At 42.6% G+C, this 20,122-nt stretch overlaps 1 protein-coding gene across 1 annotated transcript in view; it reads left to right on the top strand.

The window, feature by feature from the left end:
- Positions 1 to 17,766, top strand: part of PROSER1 (proline and serine rich 1) — a 29,147-nt gene extending 11,381 nt beyond the window's left edge. The window contains exons 6-13 of the mRNA XM_060080154.1: positions 695 to 805; positions 3,129 to 3,212; positions 4,594 to 4,672; positions 5,288 to 5,383; positions 9,576 to 9,620; positions 13,231 to 14,881; positions 15,648 to 15,798; positions 16,404 to 17,766. Coding sequence (XP_059936137.1) covers positions 695 to 805; positions 3,129 to 3,212; positions 4,594 to 4,672; positions 5,288 to 5,383; positions 9,576 to 9,620; positions 13,231 to 14,881; positions 15,648 to 15,798; positions 16,404 to 16,526 — 2,340 coding nt within the window. The 3' untranslated portion in view covers positions 16,527 to 17,766. The remainder of the gene's footprint in view (positions 1 to 694; positions 806 to 3,128; positions 3,213 to 4,593; positions 4,673 to 5,287; positions 5,384 to 9,575; positions 9,621 to 13,230; positions 14,882 to 15,647; positions 15,799 to 16,403) is intronic.
- Positions 17,767 to 20,122: the final 2,356 nt, after the last annotated feature.

Genomic DNA, 20,122 nt, shown 5'->3' with positions numbered 1-20,122 from the left:
TAGATCCATTAGAATATATGTCACCTATTACAGTGCTTTTCACTAATTCAGTATGTGTTAGGCACCATTTCAGAAGCTGGGGACACAATAATAAATAAGCTATAGACCAAGATCTCCTCCTTCAGTGTATCTCATGATTATGTAACATTGTGTTGAACACTGGTACCCAGAGAACTCTTACTTTTTCATCAGTATAGCTCTTTGGACACCCAATGTCCCATGTTGTTGTTTGTGTTTTATCCACTAAGTTATGTAAACTTCTTCAGAGTGGAGACCATGTCTCTTTCATGGCCGTGCTCTCTTTGCTTTACCTGTAATGTGAGCTTGGTGTTTATTGAGTTGGACAGTATTATTTCTTGGTTGTTGGAGAAATGAGACATATCAGATAGTAAATGGACTTCTTTGCACACAATTTACAAAATCCATTGTGAAGATATCTTTGTATAGGAGTCTATTATCTGTGACATTAAAAACATTATTACCATTTAAATAATTCCATTAAATGAAGTGATTTTACTTATTAGTTTTGGTCATGTTCACCAGTGGAAGTGCTGATTGATGTATGAACAGATTGAATGTGATGCTGTTCCTTAATTCACGTTATTTAGCAGGGCTTCCCAACATCCAGAATACTTAATTTGTGAGTCTATTTAATATTTTTTTTTTAACCACCCTCTTCTTTGTTATTTTACAGGCTTTCAAGGCGGGCTGCAAAGCTCCTCATGCTATGATATCTTCTTGTGGAACAATCCCAGGAAATCCATATCCCAAAGGAAAACCTAGTCGCATAAATGGAATTTTCCCAGTAAGTACACTTTTGTGGCTATATATGCAACTTCTTCGTATGAAATTGAGCATAGTTAACGTTATTTAAAGAAAATGCCAGTTGATGATGTGTCTACAAAGGAAAGGGATTTTGCTATTTCAGCAATGTAATTCATAGATTCACTGCTGAATGAAAGTTCATACGTAAGCTGTATTAAACTATTTGTGTAAAATGTAGAGAACAAGCCAAATGGAAAAGAGGATGATTTAGTTTTATTTTTCCAAGTATTTTAGAAGCACTGATTTACATGTAGTAAGGAGTATTTCTCAAATTCTTGGTATTCTGCAGACAGTTTCACAGTTAAGTGTGTTTGGGAAACTCTGAATGCAGCGTCTCCTTCCTGGAGAATCATGTTGCATAATAAAGGCTCTGAGAAGTCCCGTGAGAAACACACTTGTTTTTGTATCACCCAGTGTTCCTCAGAATTCTTTGTGAAATAATTTTTTCATAGAATGGTATATTTTTATTGCAGTGTGACAAATAACCTTAAAACTTAGTGGATTGAAACAGTAAACATTTAGTATCTCATGCAGTTTCTATGTATCAGGAATCTAGGAAAGGCTTAGCTTGGTTCTGGCTCAGGGTTTCTCATGAGGCTGTAGTCATCTGACGGCTTGATTGAAACACAAGCCTAGCTTCCGAGGTGGCTCACTTACATGCCTGGCAAATTAGTGTTGTTGTTGGCAGGGGGTCTTTGTTCCTTGCCATAAGGACTTTTCCTTAGTGCTGCTTGAGTCCCTCCTGACATGGTAGCTGACTTCCACCAGAGCAGATAGTCCCGGAGAAGGCCAGCAGAAGCTGTGTTTTCTCTTATCACTCAGACTTGGGAGTCAACGGCCATGATTTCTGGAATATCCTATTTGTTATACAGGTCAGTCCTATTCATTTGGAGGGCTGCACAAGGGCAGTAGGAGCTGAGGGTCACTGGGGGCCACCTTGGAAGCTGGCTTCCATACTAGTATGTACCATTTAGAACACATGCTATCAGGGAGACACGTTGTAATAGGGTGTCAACTTATTTTGATCTGTTAATTATAGCAGTCTTGAATGAGGTCAGTGTAAGCTATCACACTTACTGCTTGTAGAAAACACCATTTTTTTTTTTTTTTTTTTTTGCGGTACGCGGGCCTCTCACTGTTGTGGCCTCTCCCGTTGCGGAGCACAGGCTCCGGACGCTCAGGCTCAGCGGCCATGGCTCACGGGCCCAGCCGCTCCGCCGCATGTGGGATCTTCCCGGACCAGGGCACGAACCCGTGTCCCCTGCATCGGCAGGCGGACTCTCAACCACTGTGCCACCAGGAAGCCTGAAAACACCATTTTTTATTACCTATTTTCAACTAATACAAGAACTCTTTTTGATTCTTTGAGCGTTATACACTGTAACACTGGAGGTCTGTCTCTGGCCTTGTTGCGCAGAGAAAAAATTAGAACGTACTTTTTTTTTAAAATAAAATTATTTATTTTTATTTATTTATTTTTGGCTGTGTTGGGTCTTCATTGCTGCACGTGGGCTTTCTCTAGTTGCGGCGAGCGGGGGCTACACTTCGTTGCGGTGCACAGGGGTCTCATTGTGGTGGCTTCTCTTTGCTGTGGAGCACGGGCTCTAGGCGCGCAGGCTTCAGTAGTTGTGGCATGCGAGCTCAGTAGTTGTGGCTCGCGGGCTCTAGAGTGCAGGCTCAGTAGTTGTGGCTCATGGGCTTAGTTGCTCCGCAGCATGTGGGATCTTCCCGGACCAGGGCTCGAACCCGTGTCCCCTGCATTGGCAGGCAGATTCTTAACCACTGCGCCACCAGGGAAACCCCCAAAAATTAGAACATACTTTATCCTCTTCTGTCATCTCCATGTGTATTGTGTGTTTCCTTCTACCTCTGTACATGTTATGAGGGTTCTGTGGCAGAGGAGGGTCGAGTACTTTGTCAGCATCAGGCAGCCAGGGCAGGATTGGGTTTGCTGTCCAAGTCCTTAATCTCCTACCAAGTTACATCCTTTTCTGTGTAATACAGTGGATGTCTTGTTTTGTTCTGTTTTTGCTTTTGTTTGTTTGTTTTTTTTTTTTGCGGTATGCAGACCTCTCACTGTTGTGGCCTCTCCCGTTGCGGAGCACAGGCTCCGGACGCGCAGGTTCAGCGGCCATGGCTCATGGGCCCAGCCGCTCCGCAGTATGTGGGATCTTCCTGGACCAGGGCACGAACCCGTGTCCCCTGCATCGGCAGGCGAACTCTCAACCACTGTGCCACCAGGGAAGCCCTGTTTGGGTTTTTTTTAAGTGTCAATTATCTTTCCTTTTTCTTTTTTTTAATAGGGAACCCCTTTGAAGAAAGATGGTGAAGAGTGTACCAACGAAGGCAAAGGAATAGCTGCACGGATTCTCGGACCATCCAAACCAGTATGTTTAGAAAATAAATGATGGAACAAGTCTTAACTCTTACATTTAGTTTTCTGTCTATTCAAGGCATAAGTTTCATTTTTGTATTGTGAAGCTTAAAGTATACTAGAAACTGTAGGAAAGTGAATGGCCTAGGGAAATATAGTATGCTTAGTTAACAGTGTTAAGGGCCCTATTGAGGTTTAATGTCTTATTTTAAAGGTAGACCAGATGAGCTGTTTTTACTTTTTTCTGCAGCCACATTCAGCTGTTTACTTGGAGATGTGGAGTGTGGAGAGTTCACTTGAACGAAGGTTGTGGTTTGGTGGCTGAATTAGCATTAGTGTTAGTGAAGTAAGAATGGAGCTAGGAGGTGGAGAGTATTTTCAAGGGAGTGATTAGAATGATTGATTGGAATATGAACTGAACAGGAGAAGACAGGCCCGTGGGTTGAAGGATTGTTGGAGTTGACATACTGGAGGCCTCCACACAGCCACTCTGCAGTCCTGCCTGCCCACCTGACAAGCACTCCAGTGGCAGTTGTTTATAGCAAGCTAGTCACAGATCATAGTCCTCGGGCAGGACTAGTACATCACCCAGGGCTGCCGTTACGAGCACTAGAGAGAGTCTGGGTCCCTAACCACCAGTGGATCCCCTCTGCTGCAGGAGCGAGAGTGCCAGCCCCCTCGAGTGGGTGTGCGTGCTCTAGCGTCCTCTCTCTCTGTCTCTGTCTTTCTCTCTCTCTCTCTCTCTGTAGTTAAAAGTACAGCATGTGGCCTATCTTTGGATACCTCCGGTTCTCTGGAGATCAACCCTTTGAATGTTCCTTGTTACTTACATAAGTTCTATCAACTCTAAAATGAAAGATTTGTGGATTTCAAAAGGCAAAAAGACTAAGTTACTGAATTCATAATTCCAGTCTACGTTCTACTAGAGTTGTCAGAACGCCAGATGCTAAAGGAAATAGTGCTTTTTTCTTCCAAAAGGAGAAAAGAGGGTAAGAATGATAAGATGAATTCTCAGGAGGATGTTGGAAGTTCTTGAGTAGCTGTTCCATAGGAGGAGATAGGAATTCTTGGATTAATTTAGGCTGGGTCAGAGAAGAATCTGCTGTTGAGGATAAGGTTTGGCCCTTCGCTGGAGATGTTTTACAACTGAAATTAAAAAATAAACACCTCCACAGCAGTCTTTGGCAGGATCTATCTTTGGAATTTAATAGGAACCGCATTTATTAAAGCCATTTTCCTCATTTGTACCATGTATTAGTGCAGTGGCATTTGATACGCTGGGGCATTTTTGGCCTCTTAGGCCTAAATGTTTTGAAAGACAAGTTGTAGTTTGTTTTGCCAGGAGACGGCTTACTTGATTTTCTCCTAACTGCTGTACTTTCCCCCTCATTTAGCCTCCTTCAACATACAATCCACATAAACCCGTTCCTTATCCGATACCTCCATGCCGGCCACATGCAACTATTGCACCAAGTAAGGCGCTCTTTCAGATTTTACATTTTTTTCTTTTTGCTCTTTATTTATTAAGTTGAAAGTAAATGTTGATATATGTACTTTGGAAATCTGGAGCACTTATGAAATATGCTGTCATGAGCTTTATTTTGCCGTGTGTCTTGGTCTACAACAATGGAGAAGACAGAGTTTATTTAGGATATTTTCCTTTTGATAAATTAATTGTATATTACTTCTCATCATTAATTATTTTTATGGGTTTCTGCTTATGGGTAAATCATCTTGAATCCCTTTTTGATAGTTGGTATTCAAAGGCATCATTAATGCATTTAACTTAAAAAGGCCGAGTGTGTGTGCTTGACAGAAAAGGCAGATAATTTAAATCTGGCCGGCTCTGCTCACCATGCCCTTCAGTGAGTTATGTCTGGAGTGAGCCTGCAGTGGGAAATAGAAGTCTCTGGTTGTCTCATTTGATCTCACTTTTCACTCAACCGTAGACCCAAACCTCTGTGTAAATAAAATGCAACTGTACTATACAACAGTTTTAGAAATAAATTAGATAGCTGCGTCAATACAGTTTGAGCTCAGAATGATGCTAAATTTTATATATTTTTTTCTGTTATCTTTGTATTTTAGGTGCTTATAACAATGCAGGTCTGGTACCATTAGCCAATGTCATAGCTCCAGGTGTGCCCCCACCACCTCCATATACTCCTAATCCAGTAGCAGCAGGTAAAATCATGTTATGGGGTATTAAAAGTGAATAACTTGTACGTGGTACACTTGGAGGGGGCGGTTGTGGGATGTGGTGGGGTCCTAACAGGGAGCACGGCCCCGGAGCGTGATGTTGGATCCGAGTGCGACATACAGGTTCCACTAGAGCAGCCTCGGCCCACATGTGTGAACACAAGCAGGTTGTAGAAACAAGAACCATTCTTCATGAGCAGGAAACTGACAGGCTGTGGAAAAGCATCACCGACTTAATGCGTGTCGCCATTTGAACACATTCTGTCTGCCGTGGGGAGGAAAGGCTTGTAAGAAGGTGCTCAGAAGGGCTGAACCTCCCCAGCATATTCCAGTTCAGCCTTTTCCTTTGGGCCCATTGAGAATACGGGATTTGAAGTGTAAATATTTTTCTCTATCTTGTCAAATTGTTTTCCAAAAAGACTGCACCTGTTTATACCTGCCAGTGAGGGTATGTGAGCATAGGGTTTCTTCACACCCATTCAAAATGGGATATTATCAGTTTGGGGCTTTTTTTTTTTCTTTTTTACTCTTGCCAATCTGATAAGGCTGATTTAGCTGCTTTCTCCTTTTGTCTGTCTTTTACAAAAGTTTCATTTTTCTTTCGATCAGCTATTGTTTATTTGACTCTCCTGAATTTTATGTCTTGTTTAGGAAACCCTCTCCCATTTCAACATTGTGACAGCTACATTCCCTAATTACTATTGTAGTGATTCTTTTTAAATGTAGAGCTTTTCATTCACTTGCCATTTATTTCTGTATATGTGTAGCGTAGGGATAGAACTTAAAGTAAGTTCTGTCTTAATTGAATTCTGCCCTTCCCAGAGACTCAGAGTTACTTCCTAGTTTAATAAATTCTTTTTTTCTAGCCAGAGTGGCTCCGTTGTTTGCAGCTGAGTACTCTGACTAAAGTTGCAAAACATTTTTTCCAGTATTTGTCATTTTATCTCTTGCCCTTGTTTTTGGTACCTCTTGCCCTTAGAGTTTTACATTTTTGCATAGACAGATAGAGGCTGTGAAAGAAAAGCTGGAACCAAGTTACCTTAGTTTAGAAATTCTTAACCCTAGGTAGTCCAGGTAATTTAGGCCTTGTAAGATTCCTACTCCCTCTGGAATTTATTTTCACATAGGGGTGAAATAGAGGTTCATCTTAATTTTTTTTGCAGATGGTAGTCAGTCCATTCATGCCAGCAGTCTTTATTAACTAATCTGTTTTCCCTGGTGATTTGAAATAATACATTTATCTTAAGTTTTCATTTACACACATGGATCTATTGTGGGTTCTTTGGCTCTATTCTGGGTTCTTTGGCTCAGCGGCCACTGCTCACGGGCCCAGCCGCTCCGCGGCATGTGGGATCTTGCCGGACCGGGGCATGAACCCGTGTCCCCTGCATCGGCAGGCGGACTCTCAACTGCTGCGCCACCAGGGAAGCCCTATTCTGGGTTCTTTATTCTGTTCCAATCTAGTGACTTTATGTTGTGATGGTACCATATTGATTTGATTAGCAGATTTATAGTATATTCTGACATCTGATAAGGCTAGCTTTCTCTCACTATATTTTCATACTTTTCTTATCCATTTTTGGAAAGTGATTCTTCCATCTGAACTTTAAGGTCATTTTATACAGTTAAAAAGAGTTGAATTTATGTATTTATAGTTACATAGTAATCTGGGGATACTTGACATTTTTACGATATTAAGTTTTACCATTCAATCATATGTATGTCTTTAAATCCTGTCAAATGGTAGTGTTTTTCCCCCAGGCCTTGTAAGAAGTTTTTTTTGTTTTTGCTTTTTAATTGAGTTATAGTTGATTTACAATGTTGTGTTAATTTCTGCTTCTTTCAAGAAGATTTTGTTTTCTTCATACAGGTTCTTTGCCTTAGGATTATGTCTCGGGATTTTAGAGGGTTTGTTTTTGTTTGTTTGTTTTGTTTTTTGTTACAATTATAAATGGATATTTCATTTCTAGGTACTTACTACTGATTCCCTGTTGTAGTTTTTTTTTTCTTGAAAGTCTCTTGAATTTTCTGGATATAAAATGTCAGCTGACTTACACTTTACTGTAACTTTTTTCCCTCTGGCCTTATTGGGTATTGACCTTTATTGGGTCCTCACTCCTTTTCGTTTTCATTTTTCAAAAGTGTTTTGCCTGTATATTTTCAAATTTCTATTTTTTAGGGTTTTGTTTATTTGATTTTGTTTGTTTAGTTGTTTTGTAAATTATATATAGTTGGAATCTGAGTTTTTAAACCAGTGGGGAAGAGACTTAATAGGAATTTCTGATAATCATAAAAATTACATATTTGTTCTTAGTCCTTCCATTTTATTTTTGTACTCATTATTATTCTTTTATCCTAGTTTTTTTTTCTTTTTTTCTTTACTTGGATTAAATTGCTTTTTAATTTTTTAACAACTTTTGTTTCCTTGCCCCTACCCAAGCTTAGAATTTCTGTCTTTAATATCACTAGTGACTGCCTTCATATTCTTAATGGTTCTCAGTGTACAGAAATTAAAAACAGCTGTCCTACATTCCACCATTGACTTCCTTACTCCCTCTCCTTTTTCATCAATTTGTGTATTTTGATGGACTACTATACATTTTTCTTTCTGTGCCTCTGAACTCATGGCTTCTTAACTGTTTCTTCTATGATGCCCTGTCCTCATATACTCATTCTAATTTTCATCTAGTAGAAAATTTCTCCAAGTAGCTTTTTCAAAAAGGGTGCATGTGTAGGGCTGTAGATGAGAAAACCAATTCCCATTTTCTTTTATTAGAACCGTAGTCTCTCTATATAAGCTTTACAAAGAAAATATTCCTTATCTTCAGAGTTCATAAATGTCTTTAATCTTGGAGTTCAGATATTTCGCCAGGATGTCTAGGTGCGGATCTTATCGTTGATCTTTCCTGGAGCTCCTTAAGCCCTGTGGATATGAAAACTCAAGTCTTTAAAGCTTAGGAAAATTTTGTTCTTATATTTCTTTAATTAATGCTTTTTCATGTTTTTTTTCTCCTAATACTCTTCTTTTGCACTGTATTTATTTTAAGTCTCTCAGCTATTCATTTATGATACCCTTTTTTTTTGTATTTTTGCCATTTTAAATGGAATTTTTGTTTATTTTCAACTAAGTAATTTAGCTTTCAGCAATGTTATTTCTAATCTTCATCATTCTTTGCATTTATTAATTTGGAGTTAGATTTTTATACCTAAAGTCTTCATCTCCTCTGCTTGCAGTATTTTCTTGCAATAGTTTGTGTATATATGTTCTTAATCTGCATTACAGGATTTTAAAGTTCTTTTTCTTTCTTTCATGGACTCTCCATTGATAGATACCATCTGTTCAGTCATTTATTTATACTAAGTCCCTTAAACAAGCTGTGATCATTTTTGCTCACCATGTCAGGGCTTGGGGGTTCCCTTTGCACCTTATGCCTGTCACACTGTTGGTTTCTTGGGCAGTTATTGTCAAGCCATGCGAGGTCATTTTTTTCCATTGGTATCTTTGACCTGTTCGGTTAGACAGATCCTTTCCCATGGGGGTGGGGAAGAGTGTGCCTTAGGTTGTCGGTCTCACAGGATTCAAGTCAGCCTCAGCTAGGGTAGTTCTCCCTGACACCTCCTAGCATAGGGTCTTTTCCAGAACTGAGTACAGCAAATAGGCAGAGCCACTTTCTTTCAGTTTGCTTTGTGGTCCACATGGCTCGTGAGATGGGCTCCTCAGACGGCAGTAGATTCTGCCCTCAGCATCCACCTTCCACTTGCAGGCCTCCCTGTTGTAGGCACTGGTGCCCAGCAGTGGCTGTCAGCCTAGCCAGTGATAGTGGTTCCTCACTGCCCTCTTGCTGCACTTTCTCCTAGATGGCACACTCAGGCCATCATCTCCCAAAAGCTTTCTTAAATATACCTATAAAATAACAGTGTTTGCTTCAAGCCTGCTAAGTTAAGGAGAAATGGTGGGAATCAGTTGCTCATCATCCTAGCAATCTTCATATAGTTAGTACTATGATTTTTGTTTATTTCCTTTCTTTTTCTATAGGCATATGTTGTTTTCCTAACACAGTATACATACATATCCTGGATTTTTCTTTTTTTGACCCCAGTCTCTGATTATTTTGATGGTGAATAATTTGTTTAAAGCTTGAAATCAACTTTTATTTATTTATTTATTTTCACATAGAGAATGAAGACCTTTCCAATCAGTCAAAACCTACACAGAATCCAGGTAAGTACCAAATTTGATCCAGAGATAACTGATGTCTGTCCTGGCTGCCTGCTCTGTTATCACTGAGATCAGTTTGAGTTGAGTGTATTTGTAATCTTTATGCTTTAGGGAAAGTTCCTGGTTAAAAAACTTAACTAATCGATAGTTGCTGAAAGTGGCTTAATAGCGGTACATTTTATACATACAACATGAAATGCACATACTAACTGGATTTAAAAATAACCATATGCCTTTGTATCCTGTTTGTAAAACTCTCAAGCAATCAAAGTGCTAGGTGGCATTATATCTGCATTAACTTTATATTATGTGATATTTGAAGCCTCATTTTTTAAAATATATAAACAATTTCTTTTTGATAAAAACCCTTTTTGACAAATGCTATGTCAGATATACCTTTTAGACTTGATTATTTCAATAAGTATTTGGGGTAGTGTAATTTATTTTGTTTTTTTTGTGGTTTTTTTTTTTTTGCGGTACGCGGGCCTCTCACTGTTGTGGCCTCTCCCGTTGCGGAGCACAGGCTCCGGATGGGCAGGCCCAGCGGCCATGGCTCACGGGCCCAGCCGCTCCGCAGCATGTGGGATCCTCCCGGACCGGGGCACGAACCCGTGTCCCCTGCATCGGCAGGTGGACTCTCAACCACTGCGCCACCAGGGAAGCCCTGGGGTAGTGTAATTTAATAGAAGAAGAAAAGATTTAATTTAAGAAAAGAAGACAGGGCACCAGAGCAGACAGTGGAATTGGAAGAGGACGGTGAGACGTGGCCCATGGTGCCTGCAGGTGGCATCAGCACTGTAACAGTTTCTTCTCCCCCAGTTGAAGCTTCGCGTGGTCAGGAAAGAGATGCTTTCTGGTGTGAGGCAAAACCTGGACCAGGTCTTGTGTAGCAAAGTAGCACATGAATCTAATCGTTACGGTGCATGGGTAGGAGTCTCGGTGGGAGAATTCCATTCCCTAAGAATGTGCCGAAACAGTGCTTTTTAGCTGGTAGATTCTAAGGAGGTAGCATAGCAGGATGGCAAGGACACCGAGATGTCAGGACATATAGTTTTTGATCCTGGCTCTGGCACCACCCAGCTTTGTAACCTTGAGCAGCTTATGTGGCTTCTATGAAAAAGAGATTAAGGAAACTTCAGCCTTTATGCTCAGCTTCATTAAAAGATTTGTTTCTGGGCTTCCCTGGTGGCGCAGTGGTTGAGAGTCCGCCTGCCGATGCAGGGGACACAGGTTCGTGCCCCGGTCCAGGAGGATCCCATATGCCGCGGAGCGGCTGGGCCCGTGAGCCATGGCCGCTGGGCCTGAGCGTCTGGAGCCTGTGCTCCGCAGCAGGAGAGGCCACAACAGTGAGAGGCCCGCGTAAAAAGATTTGTTTCTGAGGAGAAGCAGTAGATTAAGTGTCGTAAGTTATTCCTTTGTCATTCCTTTGTTAGGAATAGCACACTTGTTTTCCTTTGCTATGTTACGTTAGCATGATTAAGATTTTTTTTTTCCTTCTTGAACCATATTAAGAAACAAAAATAAATACAAACTAGTATAATGCTTAAGTGCGAGGGTCTCATAGACCTGGGTTCAAATCTTGGTTCTACCACTGCATGACCTTTTTATCATCATCATCATCATCATTATTACTGTGATAAGGTCTCACTTAATGGATCTACCCTCTTAACAAATTGTTATGTACATAATACAGTATTGTTAACTGTAGGCACAGTGTTGTACAGCTGATCTCTAGAACTTATTCATTTTGCATAACTGAAACTTTATATCCTTTGAACACCACTTAATAGCTGCGTGATCTTTTAACAGGTTGCTTAATCACATCAAGGCTGAGATTGCCCATCTATAAAATGGGGGCATTAGTGCCTATCTCGGGGGGGTGGTTATGTGAGGACAAATGAAATGACAGGTGTAAAGTACTTAGCACAGGACCTAACACATAGTGTTTTATGGCTAACAACCAAATTAGATGACAGGAAAGTGATACTTCTCCTGGTATGGTTTTCAGGAACTCATTTTTGTTGTGTTCCATTGTAACTGCAGGCACTGTGATTAATAGTACATTGCTTTTGTGTTATTATATGAAATGATCTCCAACAGAGGCCGCTATAAAGAACACTGTGGGACAGCTTGGTTTTACCTTGCCATCTGTCATTAACTACATGGTCCTCAGCATGAAGTTAAATAAGACAGTGAGTTCTCAAATGTTTCCCAACCAAATGTTTCCCAACCAGTGTTAACCTAAATAATTTTTTGTTACATTATTTACACACACAAAACTGGGCATATATTCCTTGTGCTTCTAATTCTTGTAAAACAAATTGAATACAAACAAAGATACAAGTCCATTTTCATATATACTCTAAATTTAAATTGATAGCTATCTTTCTTGATACTAAATTAACTGCTTATGACATGACTGTGGTATGAACTACAGATCTTTTGAGTTTGACTTAGTACAAATGAATTATGTAGATGCAGGTTTCCTCTGTTCTTTTCCTATGGTCCCTTTTCCACCCACGATTAACACAGTGCACCACTTCATTGACCATGTGAGCTTCCTTATGTCCAGGGTCTTTATTTTGCATAGATTTAAAAATTTAAGTCTTAGTCCATGAAAATGTCTTTAAGTTGATTATCCCTGCAAAAGGAATATTCTCTGTTTACAGCTGAACAGACTCCGATGTGAGTATAGCAGTATAGCATTCCATTTGATACCAACAAGATCATCAGAGGCCAACGCTTTCATTAAACTGATTCAGGGAGCAAACCCAGATCATCCCAAAATGCTTGTATGATTTGTAGAGTTTATCAGAATGAAAGTATTGTAGCAAACTCTAGAAGTCTTGAGAATAAGTCTTTGGGTGGGTTTGAGGACTGTAGTTGAGGTAATCATGATATATCTAGTGCAGCAAACACTTATTAAATGCACAGATGCCATGCACTGGGCTAGGCGTGAACACTCTAAAGATGAATTAGACAAGGCCTTTGCTGCTAAAGGAGCTCCTAGGACCAGCCAAGTAAAGTTAGAGGTTAAGATATGTAGAGGAGTCAATATGAGAGAATGCTTGGGGGAAAAACTGGATAGATCGATAATCTGGAATATTAAATTCAGCTCACAGAGTGGCAACCAAGCATACTGGAGAGATGGCCTGAATCCTAGATGGCCTTGTATGGCTCTAAAAATGATGAAATGATGTCCTGAAAGCTCTTAAGAGGGGAAATGACTTGTATTATTACTCTAGACAAGTGGTTTGAGAGAATTAAAAGTACACCAACACTAATCACAATTAAATTCTTTGAATTTTTTTAAAGAAAAATGGGAAACTATGAAAGGAAAGTTTATTTGCTCACTTGTCAAGGCTTCCTCACTGTGAATTGGAAGGCTATTCTGAGCAGAGTCTAGAACTCAGCTGGATCTAACTGAGGCTTCCTGGTGAAAATCAGGGTGATGGAATCCAGCAGTGTAGGCATTCCAATAGCCTAGTATACCTGTCATTGATCTTCTCTGACATTTGTTAAATATTACAAAAATTTTCATTCGTTTCTTTTGAGTTGAAAGTTGCCATTTCAGCGTGATGGTAAATTCTTGCCTCTCTTTCTCCCGCCGCAGCGTTTTCTGCCCCCGCGAGTCAGCTCTTTTCTCCTCGTGGGTCTAACCCTTCGACACCTGCGGCAACTCCTGTTCCTGCTGCTTCCCCGGTCAAGGCGGGAACTCATCCGCCGGCACCGGCCACTGCCGCCCTCTCTGGGATGAACCTGCTCAACGCTGTCCTCCCTGTGCTCCCGGGGCAGGTCTCAGCTGTTCATGCACCTCAGCCAACGACGCCCAGTCCAACAGTTATCAGAACCCTTTCCTTGCTGGCTGCACCGGTGACTTCTGTTCACAGCACCACATCTGCTCCCGTTCCTTCCGTTTTTTCTGGCCACGTTCCACTGCCAGGTCCTTCTGCCACCCCTGCGCCAGCCCCTCAGGCCGCATCTACACCTCGGGCCACCCCTGCTTCCAGCGAAACGTTTGCTTCTACTTCGGCCCCTTTCACCAGCCTCCCCTTTGCCGCCGCCTCTACTGCCGCTTCTGCCAACAACCTCGATTCCTCCTCCCTGGCGTCGGTGTTTGCCGGTCTCCCCTTGACCTTAACACCGACCTCCCAAGGTGTGTCCAACCCGACTCCTTCTGTAATCGCCTGCGGTCCTGCTCCCACTGTTGCCTGTCCACTGGGTGTAAATAATCCCCTTCTGTCTGCTCTAAAAGGCTTTCTGACATCAAACGATACCAACCTGATCAACTCTTCCACGTTACCCTGCGCCGTTACTAGTGGGCTGGCTTCCCTCGCCTCCCTCACTAACCAGAGCTCCGACCCTGCGGCGCCCGCCCCTAACAAGTGCTACGGCCCGCAGCGGGCCTCCACGCCCGGACTGGCCCTGTTCCCGGGCCTGCCCTCGCCGGCCGCCAACGCGGCTTCCACGCCCCCGGCTCTGCCTGCACCCGCCGCCGCCGCCGCCGCCCCGGGGCCCGCCGGCTGCGGCTCCTCGGCCGCCCTGCTGCACGGCCCGCTCGCGAGTCACGCAGACGCGCCCGGTTCGTCGACGCCCGCCGCCACCAGCCTGCCCGTGGTGATCAAGACCGAGCCCGCGAGCCCCACTCCTTCCGCCTTCAGGGGCCCGGCGCCCCCGCCAACCCCCGCCCCCGCTCCGGGCGCGCTGGGCCTGCCTGGGGCGCTGGGGCGGGCGTACACGGCGGCCTCGGTGCCCGTCAGTTTACCGTCCTGCCTCGCCCCCGCGCTTCCGGGCCTCCCGGGCCTGAGTGCGCCCCCGAGCGGCTCGAGCCCCCTGCCCTCCCTCCCGCTGCCTGCGCACGGCTCCTCCGCGCCCATCGCCCCTGTCTTCAGCGCCCTGCCTCCTTTCACTTCGCTGAGCAGCGGCTTCGCCCAGGCTGCCCACCCGCCCCTCGGCGCCCCCGCCTCGTCCGCCCCTACCTGCGCCCCCGGCCCCTCGGCGCCCGCTTCGGCGGCGGCCTTCCCGCTCAGCCTGCCCGCCGCTGTGCCCTCGCTCTTCTCCGTGGCGCAGGGACCTCTGCCGGCCTCGGCTCCCTCCTACCCCGGCTTCTCCGTCTCCGGCGCGCCCCCCGCGCTGCCCTCGTTCCCGGGGCTGCAGCCGCCCGCCACCGGCGCCGCCACCGCCCCGTCGCCCGCTCCCGTCCTCCCCGGGTTCGCCTCCGCCTTTAGTTCCAGTTTCAACTCCGCTCTGGTTGCGCAAGCCGGGTAGGTGGATGGTCTGGAGGGGAAAGCATCCTTCACCTAACTCGTTCATGCTCTTGTTTTGAAGTCGTTCAGATGAAAATCGGCATCCAGTTGTTGGGTGGCGCGAAATTCTGTTTTTCTGGGTCGGCACTTAGGTGCTCGAAAAATGTTTTATGTTAAGAGAAATATATAAAATAACAATGCCTGCTTAGATAATTTTAGGATCTGTATTTGGTAATTTATCTTGATTTTAAAACAGCAAACATAAACTCACTGGATTCAGAATAATACACTTTATAATGGAAAGTGTTATATCAGTGAGTGGCTGACTTTTATGGTTCCAACAGGGAACAGATTTTTTTTTTAACATCTTAAGATAGTATTTGACAAATATAGAAGCACTAGCTTTTATGTCTTATCTGCATTTTTTCTTAAATTTATTTATTTATTTATTTGACTGTATTGGGTCTTTGTTGCTGCACGCGGGCTTTCTCTAATTCTGGCGAGCGGAGGCTACTCTTCCTTGCCGTGGGCGGGCTTCTCATTGCGGGGGCTTCTCGTTGAGCACGGGCTCTAGGCGTGCGGGCTTCAGTAGTTGTGGCTCGCGGGCTCTAGAGTGCAGGCCCAGCAGCTGTTGCTCACGGGCTTCGTTGCTGTGAGGCGTGTGGGGTCGTCCTGGACCAGGGCTCGAACCCGTGTCCCCTGCATTGGCAGGTGGATTCTTAACCATTGGGCCACCAAGTAAGTCCCCTTATTTGCGTTTTGACCTGTTCTTCTATCGTTTTAGCTTATCATCTGGACTTCAAGCTGCAGGCAGTTCTGTTTTTCCAGGCCTCTTGTCCCTCCCCGGTATCCCCGGGTTTTCCCAGAATCCTTCACAATCATCCTTGCAGGAATTACAGCATAATGCAGCCGCACAGTCAGCATTGTTACAGCAGGTAAGTAGGCAATGCCTGGTGGAAATAGAACGGTAACGTGTAACATAGCTTCGGTAGTGATAACCTTGCAATACAGATAAATAGTGATATTTCAGCACTGGCCAAAAAAATGGCTCTTAGCAGAACATCTGGAGATTTGATGATTAATTCTTCCAGAATCTGCAAATTATTCTTGTTTTCCTTCAGAAGGGTAACAAAGGTGGTAGAATATCTTCATCTGTAAGAATTGTTTTTCCTGCTTACAGACTTTTAAATCTCAGTTTGGAGATTTTACAGATGGAACCTTTAGATGTGACAGTGAAATTTTAGCTGGGCTTCTACAGTTTAAGCTAAAGTAATGGACCATTAAGGCGAATTTTCTCTAGAAAACCTGCTGATTTTTTTTAAAGGATATTAAACATTTTAAAGACATTTCTACGCACCTCTACATCTGAAGAAGTTTGAACGTTTCTTACAAATTTCAGGAGACTGAACAGACTTCCCTTGCCCCAACATTTTTTCTTTCTTTCCTGGTTTAAATATCTGTAGTGTGGGACAGGCCAAAGCAAGTACAGGCCTGGTTGAATCTGGCACTGTGCTAACCTGTGTGTTCATCTCTGCGTCAGGTGCACTCAGCTGCAGCTCTGGAAAGCTACCCAGCTCAGCCGGACGGGTTTCCCAGCTATCCTTCAACACCAGGAACACCGTTTTCTTTGCAGCCAGGCCTGTCCCAGAGTGGGTGGCAGTGAATACATTTAAATGCATATTCTCCTCCAGAGCAACATCAGAATCGCCTGAGGACTGCAGTGAACAACCTGACAAATGTGCAGTTGGCCAAAAGTCAGGAAATGAGGATGAGGATAATCCTGGGGAAATTGGGAAAAGAGCTTAAAAAGCGTGGTTGCATTTTTTAAAAATGGTTTTAAGTATGAACATTCCCCTATGTAAATATGCTGACAATAAATTGTATGGAGAATAGTATTTTAAAAAGTATTTGGGGACTTTTCACCTCCCACCCTATGAAATTTTGAATCGTGTATATGATCTATATAAGAAGAATACTAAAGAGGAGGTTGAACTCTTTATAGCCGAATACAGCCTTAAATCTACTTGTACAGCATCCACTGACAGAAGTAATAGTCGTGCCTCAGACTTAGGGGCTGCATGTGGCCTTGGGGGAGTTGCTGCCCTTGGTATGCAAGAGTGCTTCCTGTTAGCATCGCTGGAACTCAGTACCCGTGCTCCATGTGTATCCACAAAAGGGAACTTGAGACCCACCGTTATTTTTAACTTTTGACGTTAATGATCATACATGTACTGCTGAATTTAACTCAGTGTATTTCAGGTAAGTGAAAATGGTGCTTAATAGAGTCTTTAGAATGACTTTCAGGTGTTTTCAACTAAAAACATATATATCCAGAACTACTTTCTTACAGAAATACAAGTAAGGCTTGTGATAATTTGCCTTCAAAACTTATTTCTTAATCTCAGCAGTATCCAAATGAGTGAGGACCATTTGACTGACCCTCGGGCCACCTCTATTACTCATTGTACTCTGGAAGCTCTTGGTGAATGTTTACAATCATGGGATGTAGTATTTCTATTTGTACTTAGAATCACATGCCTACCTAGAATAATTATGTGACAACAGATAGAAAGACTTGCTCTGTTAGTAAATATGCAGTGTGTACTCTATTTAAGGTTCTGTGCTAGTATAACACGATTGAATGTCATTAAGTATAATAACTGCCACATTTGGGGGACAGGGCAGTAGGGAGAATGAGTTCCAATCCTGTGATTAAAAGTATAAACCATAGAATCTACTGTAGTACATTTCATCATCTAGAAGTTTTACTTTTATAAAGATGGTGTCTAGAAGATGTTGCTAATGTATTTTCCTTCAACCTGGGGAAAAAACTTTTTAAGTATATTAATATTCCTGTATGGTTAGTTTTTAACAATTTTTTAAAATAAACCTTATGGATTCGACATATTTTATGTGTTTTATTCAATGCTTGGATAAGTGTTTTTTGTGCTGGAGCTAATATATAGAACATTTTTGTCTGAATTTAGTTGAAAGTCAGTATCTACTACTGACGCTCATTCCTTTAAATAATATCTCATGTGAAAGTTATATTATAACCAACACTTGACACAGACTATTTATGCCTTTGTCTTTGAACACAGAATATAACCTCATAGTTAATCTTATGCCACTTCTTAGAAGTTGTCATTTGTTCTTTTTTAGTCTACATTCATAAAACATTTTAAAGTTTATATTGTATATTGTACATACATTGCTTATATATGTTGACCGTTCATTTAGAAAAAAGTTATTGAATGAGTAACAGTCTTATAAAGTTGAGCATAAAATCTAGCAATTCCGGGCTTCCCTGGTGGCGCAGTGGTTGAGAGTCCGCCTGCCGATGCAGGGGACACGGGTTCGTGCCCCTGTCCGGGAAGATCCCACATGCCGCAGAGCGGCTGGGCCCGTGAGCCATGGCCGCTGAGCCTGTGCGTCCGGAGCCTGTGCTCCGCAATGGGAGAGGCCACAACAGTGAGAGGCCCGCGTACCACAAAAAAAAAAAAATCTAGCAATTCCATTTCTGGATATGTACACCTTGATTTTAGGGCCTAAAGAAATTCTTGCATATACATTCACCAGGAGATAAACACAAAAATACTCATGGTAACAGTATTTGTAATAATAAAAACATTAAAGTATTCCTAATATGTGAATTGTGGGCTATTTATACAATCATGTATTAAGTAGCACTGGAAATTAACAATAGCTTCATGCAACAATGGGGATGAGCCTTTCCCCAATGGGGAAAAACATAACATGGAGCCATAAAACCAATCCCAGGAGACTACATGAGTAGTTTTACCTAGGTCCAAAGCAAATAAAGTTAAGTAATATATGTTCAGAGGTATATACATATATGATTTAAAAAACCTTAAAAGCAGGAGAATAATCAACACAATTATGGATTGCAGCTATGGGGAGGTGGGGATGAGATTTAGGGAAGAATACTCAAATAGCTTATGGTGTTGGTAATGTTCTAGTTCTGAGGTTGGGTAGTATATTCATTGTTGTTCACTTCATTCAATAAATACACACACATACATACCTGATATATATAATTGTATATATTATTGTAATAATATTGTATATATTATTTCACAGGTGTCATAAAAATTTCCATAATTAACATGTCTATTCAGTAGAATACTTTCTAATGGGTAGACCATTTAATTGTGGGGTGAGCATTCAGGAAGAGATGTTTAGTCGGCTGATAGTTGAAAATACATATTCATTATGCTGGAGAGAGGTCTAGCCCAGATTTTCCGTTTGGGGAGTTACACTACAAATATCCTTACATATCTGTGGACAAATTTTTTATTTAAAGATGTATAAATTCAAGAATTGGATGAATGAGAATGAATAAGAACGGATGGTGTATGTTGATGAAAAGTTAATGAAATCATAGAACTTCATCATTTAAAGAACAAGGAACATTTTCCTAAGGGACCATCAAAAGTCCTGGAACAGGGCCTCCCTGGTGGCGCAGTGGTTGAGAGTCCGCCTGCCGATGCAGGGGATACGGGTTCGTGCCCCGGTCTGGGAGGATCCCATATGCCGCGGAGCGGCTGGGCCCGTGAGCCATGGCCGCTGGGCCTGCGCATCCGGAGCCTGTGCTCCGCAACGGGAGAGGCCACAACAGTGAGAGGCCCGCATACCGCAAAAAAAAAAAAAAAAAAAAAAAGTCCTGGAACAGATGTGTGCATCTTAAGAGATGGTGGTGGATGCATCTGGCGGAAGAGTGTTCCTGAAACCAGAAGCTTCGGAAAGGAGAGAGGCCTGCCGCTCGAGTGGATGGTTTCAAGATCCCTTTGTGCTCCAAGATGAACGTTCAGGGAAAGTAAAATGTCCATCTTCAGGGATGGCATCCTGCCTGTCAAGAGTAGGAACAGAATTAAGGCTTTTAAAAACATAGCTGTCCTACTCTGGGAATAGTGCCAATATTTTGAAATAACTGTAAATGGAAAGTAACCTTTAAAAATTAAAAATTTTTAAATGAAAATATCTGTTCTCATTTCAGGACTTTGCCTAGTTGAGGAACTGACAGAATGAAGGTTGAGAAACACACAGAAAAATCTTCCTCAGAAGTGCATTCCGGCAATTCTCAATCTGCTTTATCCCTACCTCCCACTCCCCCTTAACCAAGGGGAGAAAACTCCATTAACTGGCCCATGTATGGTTTAATATCATTAGCAAAGGAAGAGGAAACATTGCCAATGGGTTTATGTTTCATTCGTTTCCTGAGGCTCCTGGCTAGGGACT

This window comes from Mesoplodon densirostris, chromosome 17, assembly GCF_025265405.1.
Source record: "Mesoplodon densirostris isolate mMesDen1 chromosome 17, mMesDen1 primary haplotype, whole genome shotgun sequence".
NCBI lineage: Eukaryota > Metazoa > Chordata > Mammalia > Artiodactyla > Ziphiidae > Mesoplodon > Mesoplodon densirostris.
The sequence above is the reverse complement of the archived record's forward strand: the minus strand, read 5'-3'. Positions and strand labels throughout refer to the sequence as shown.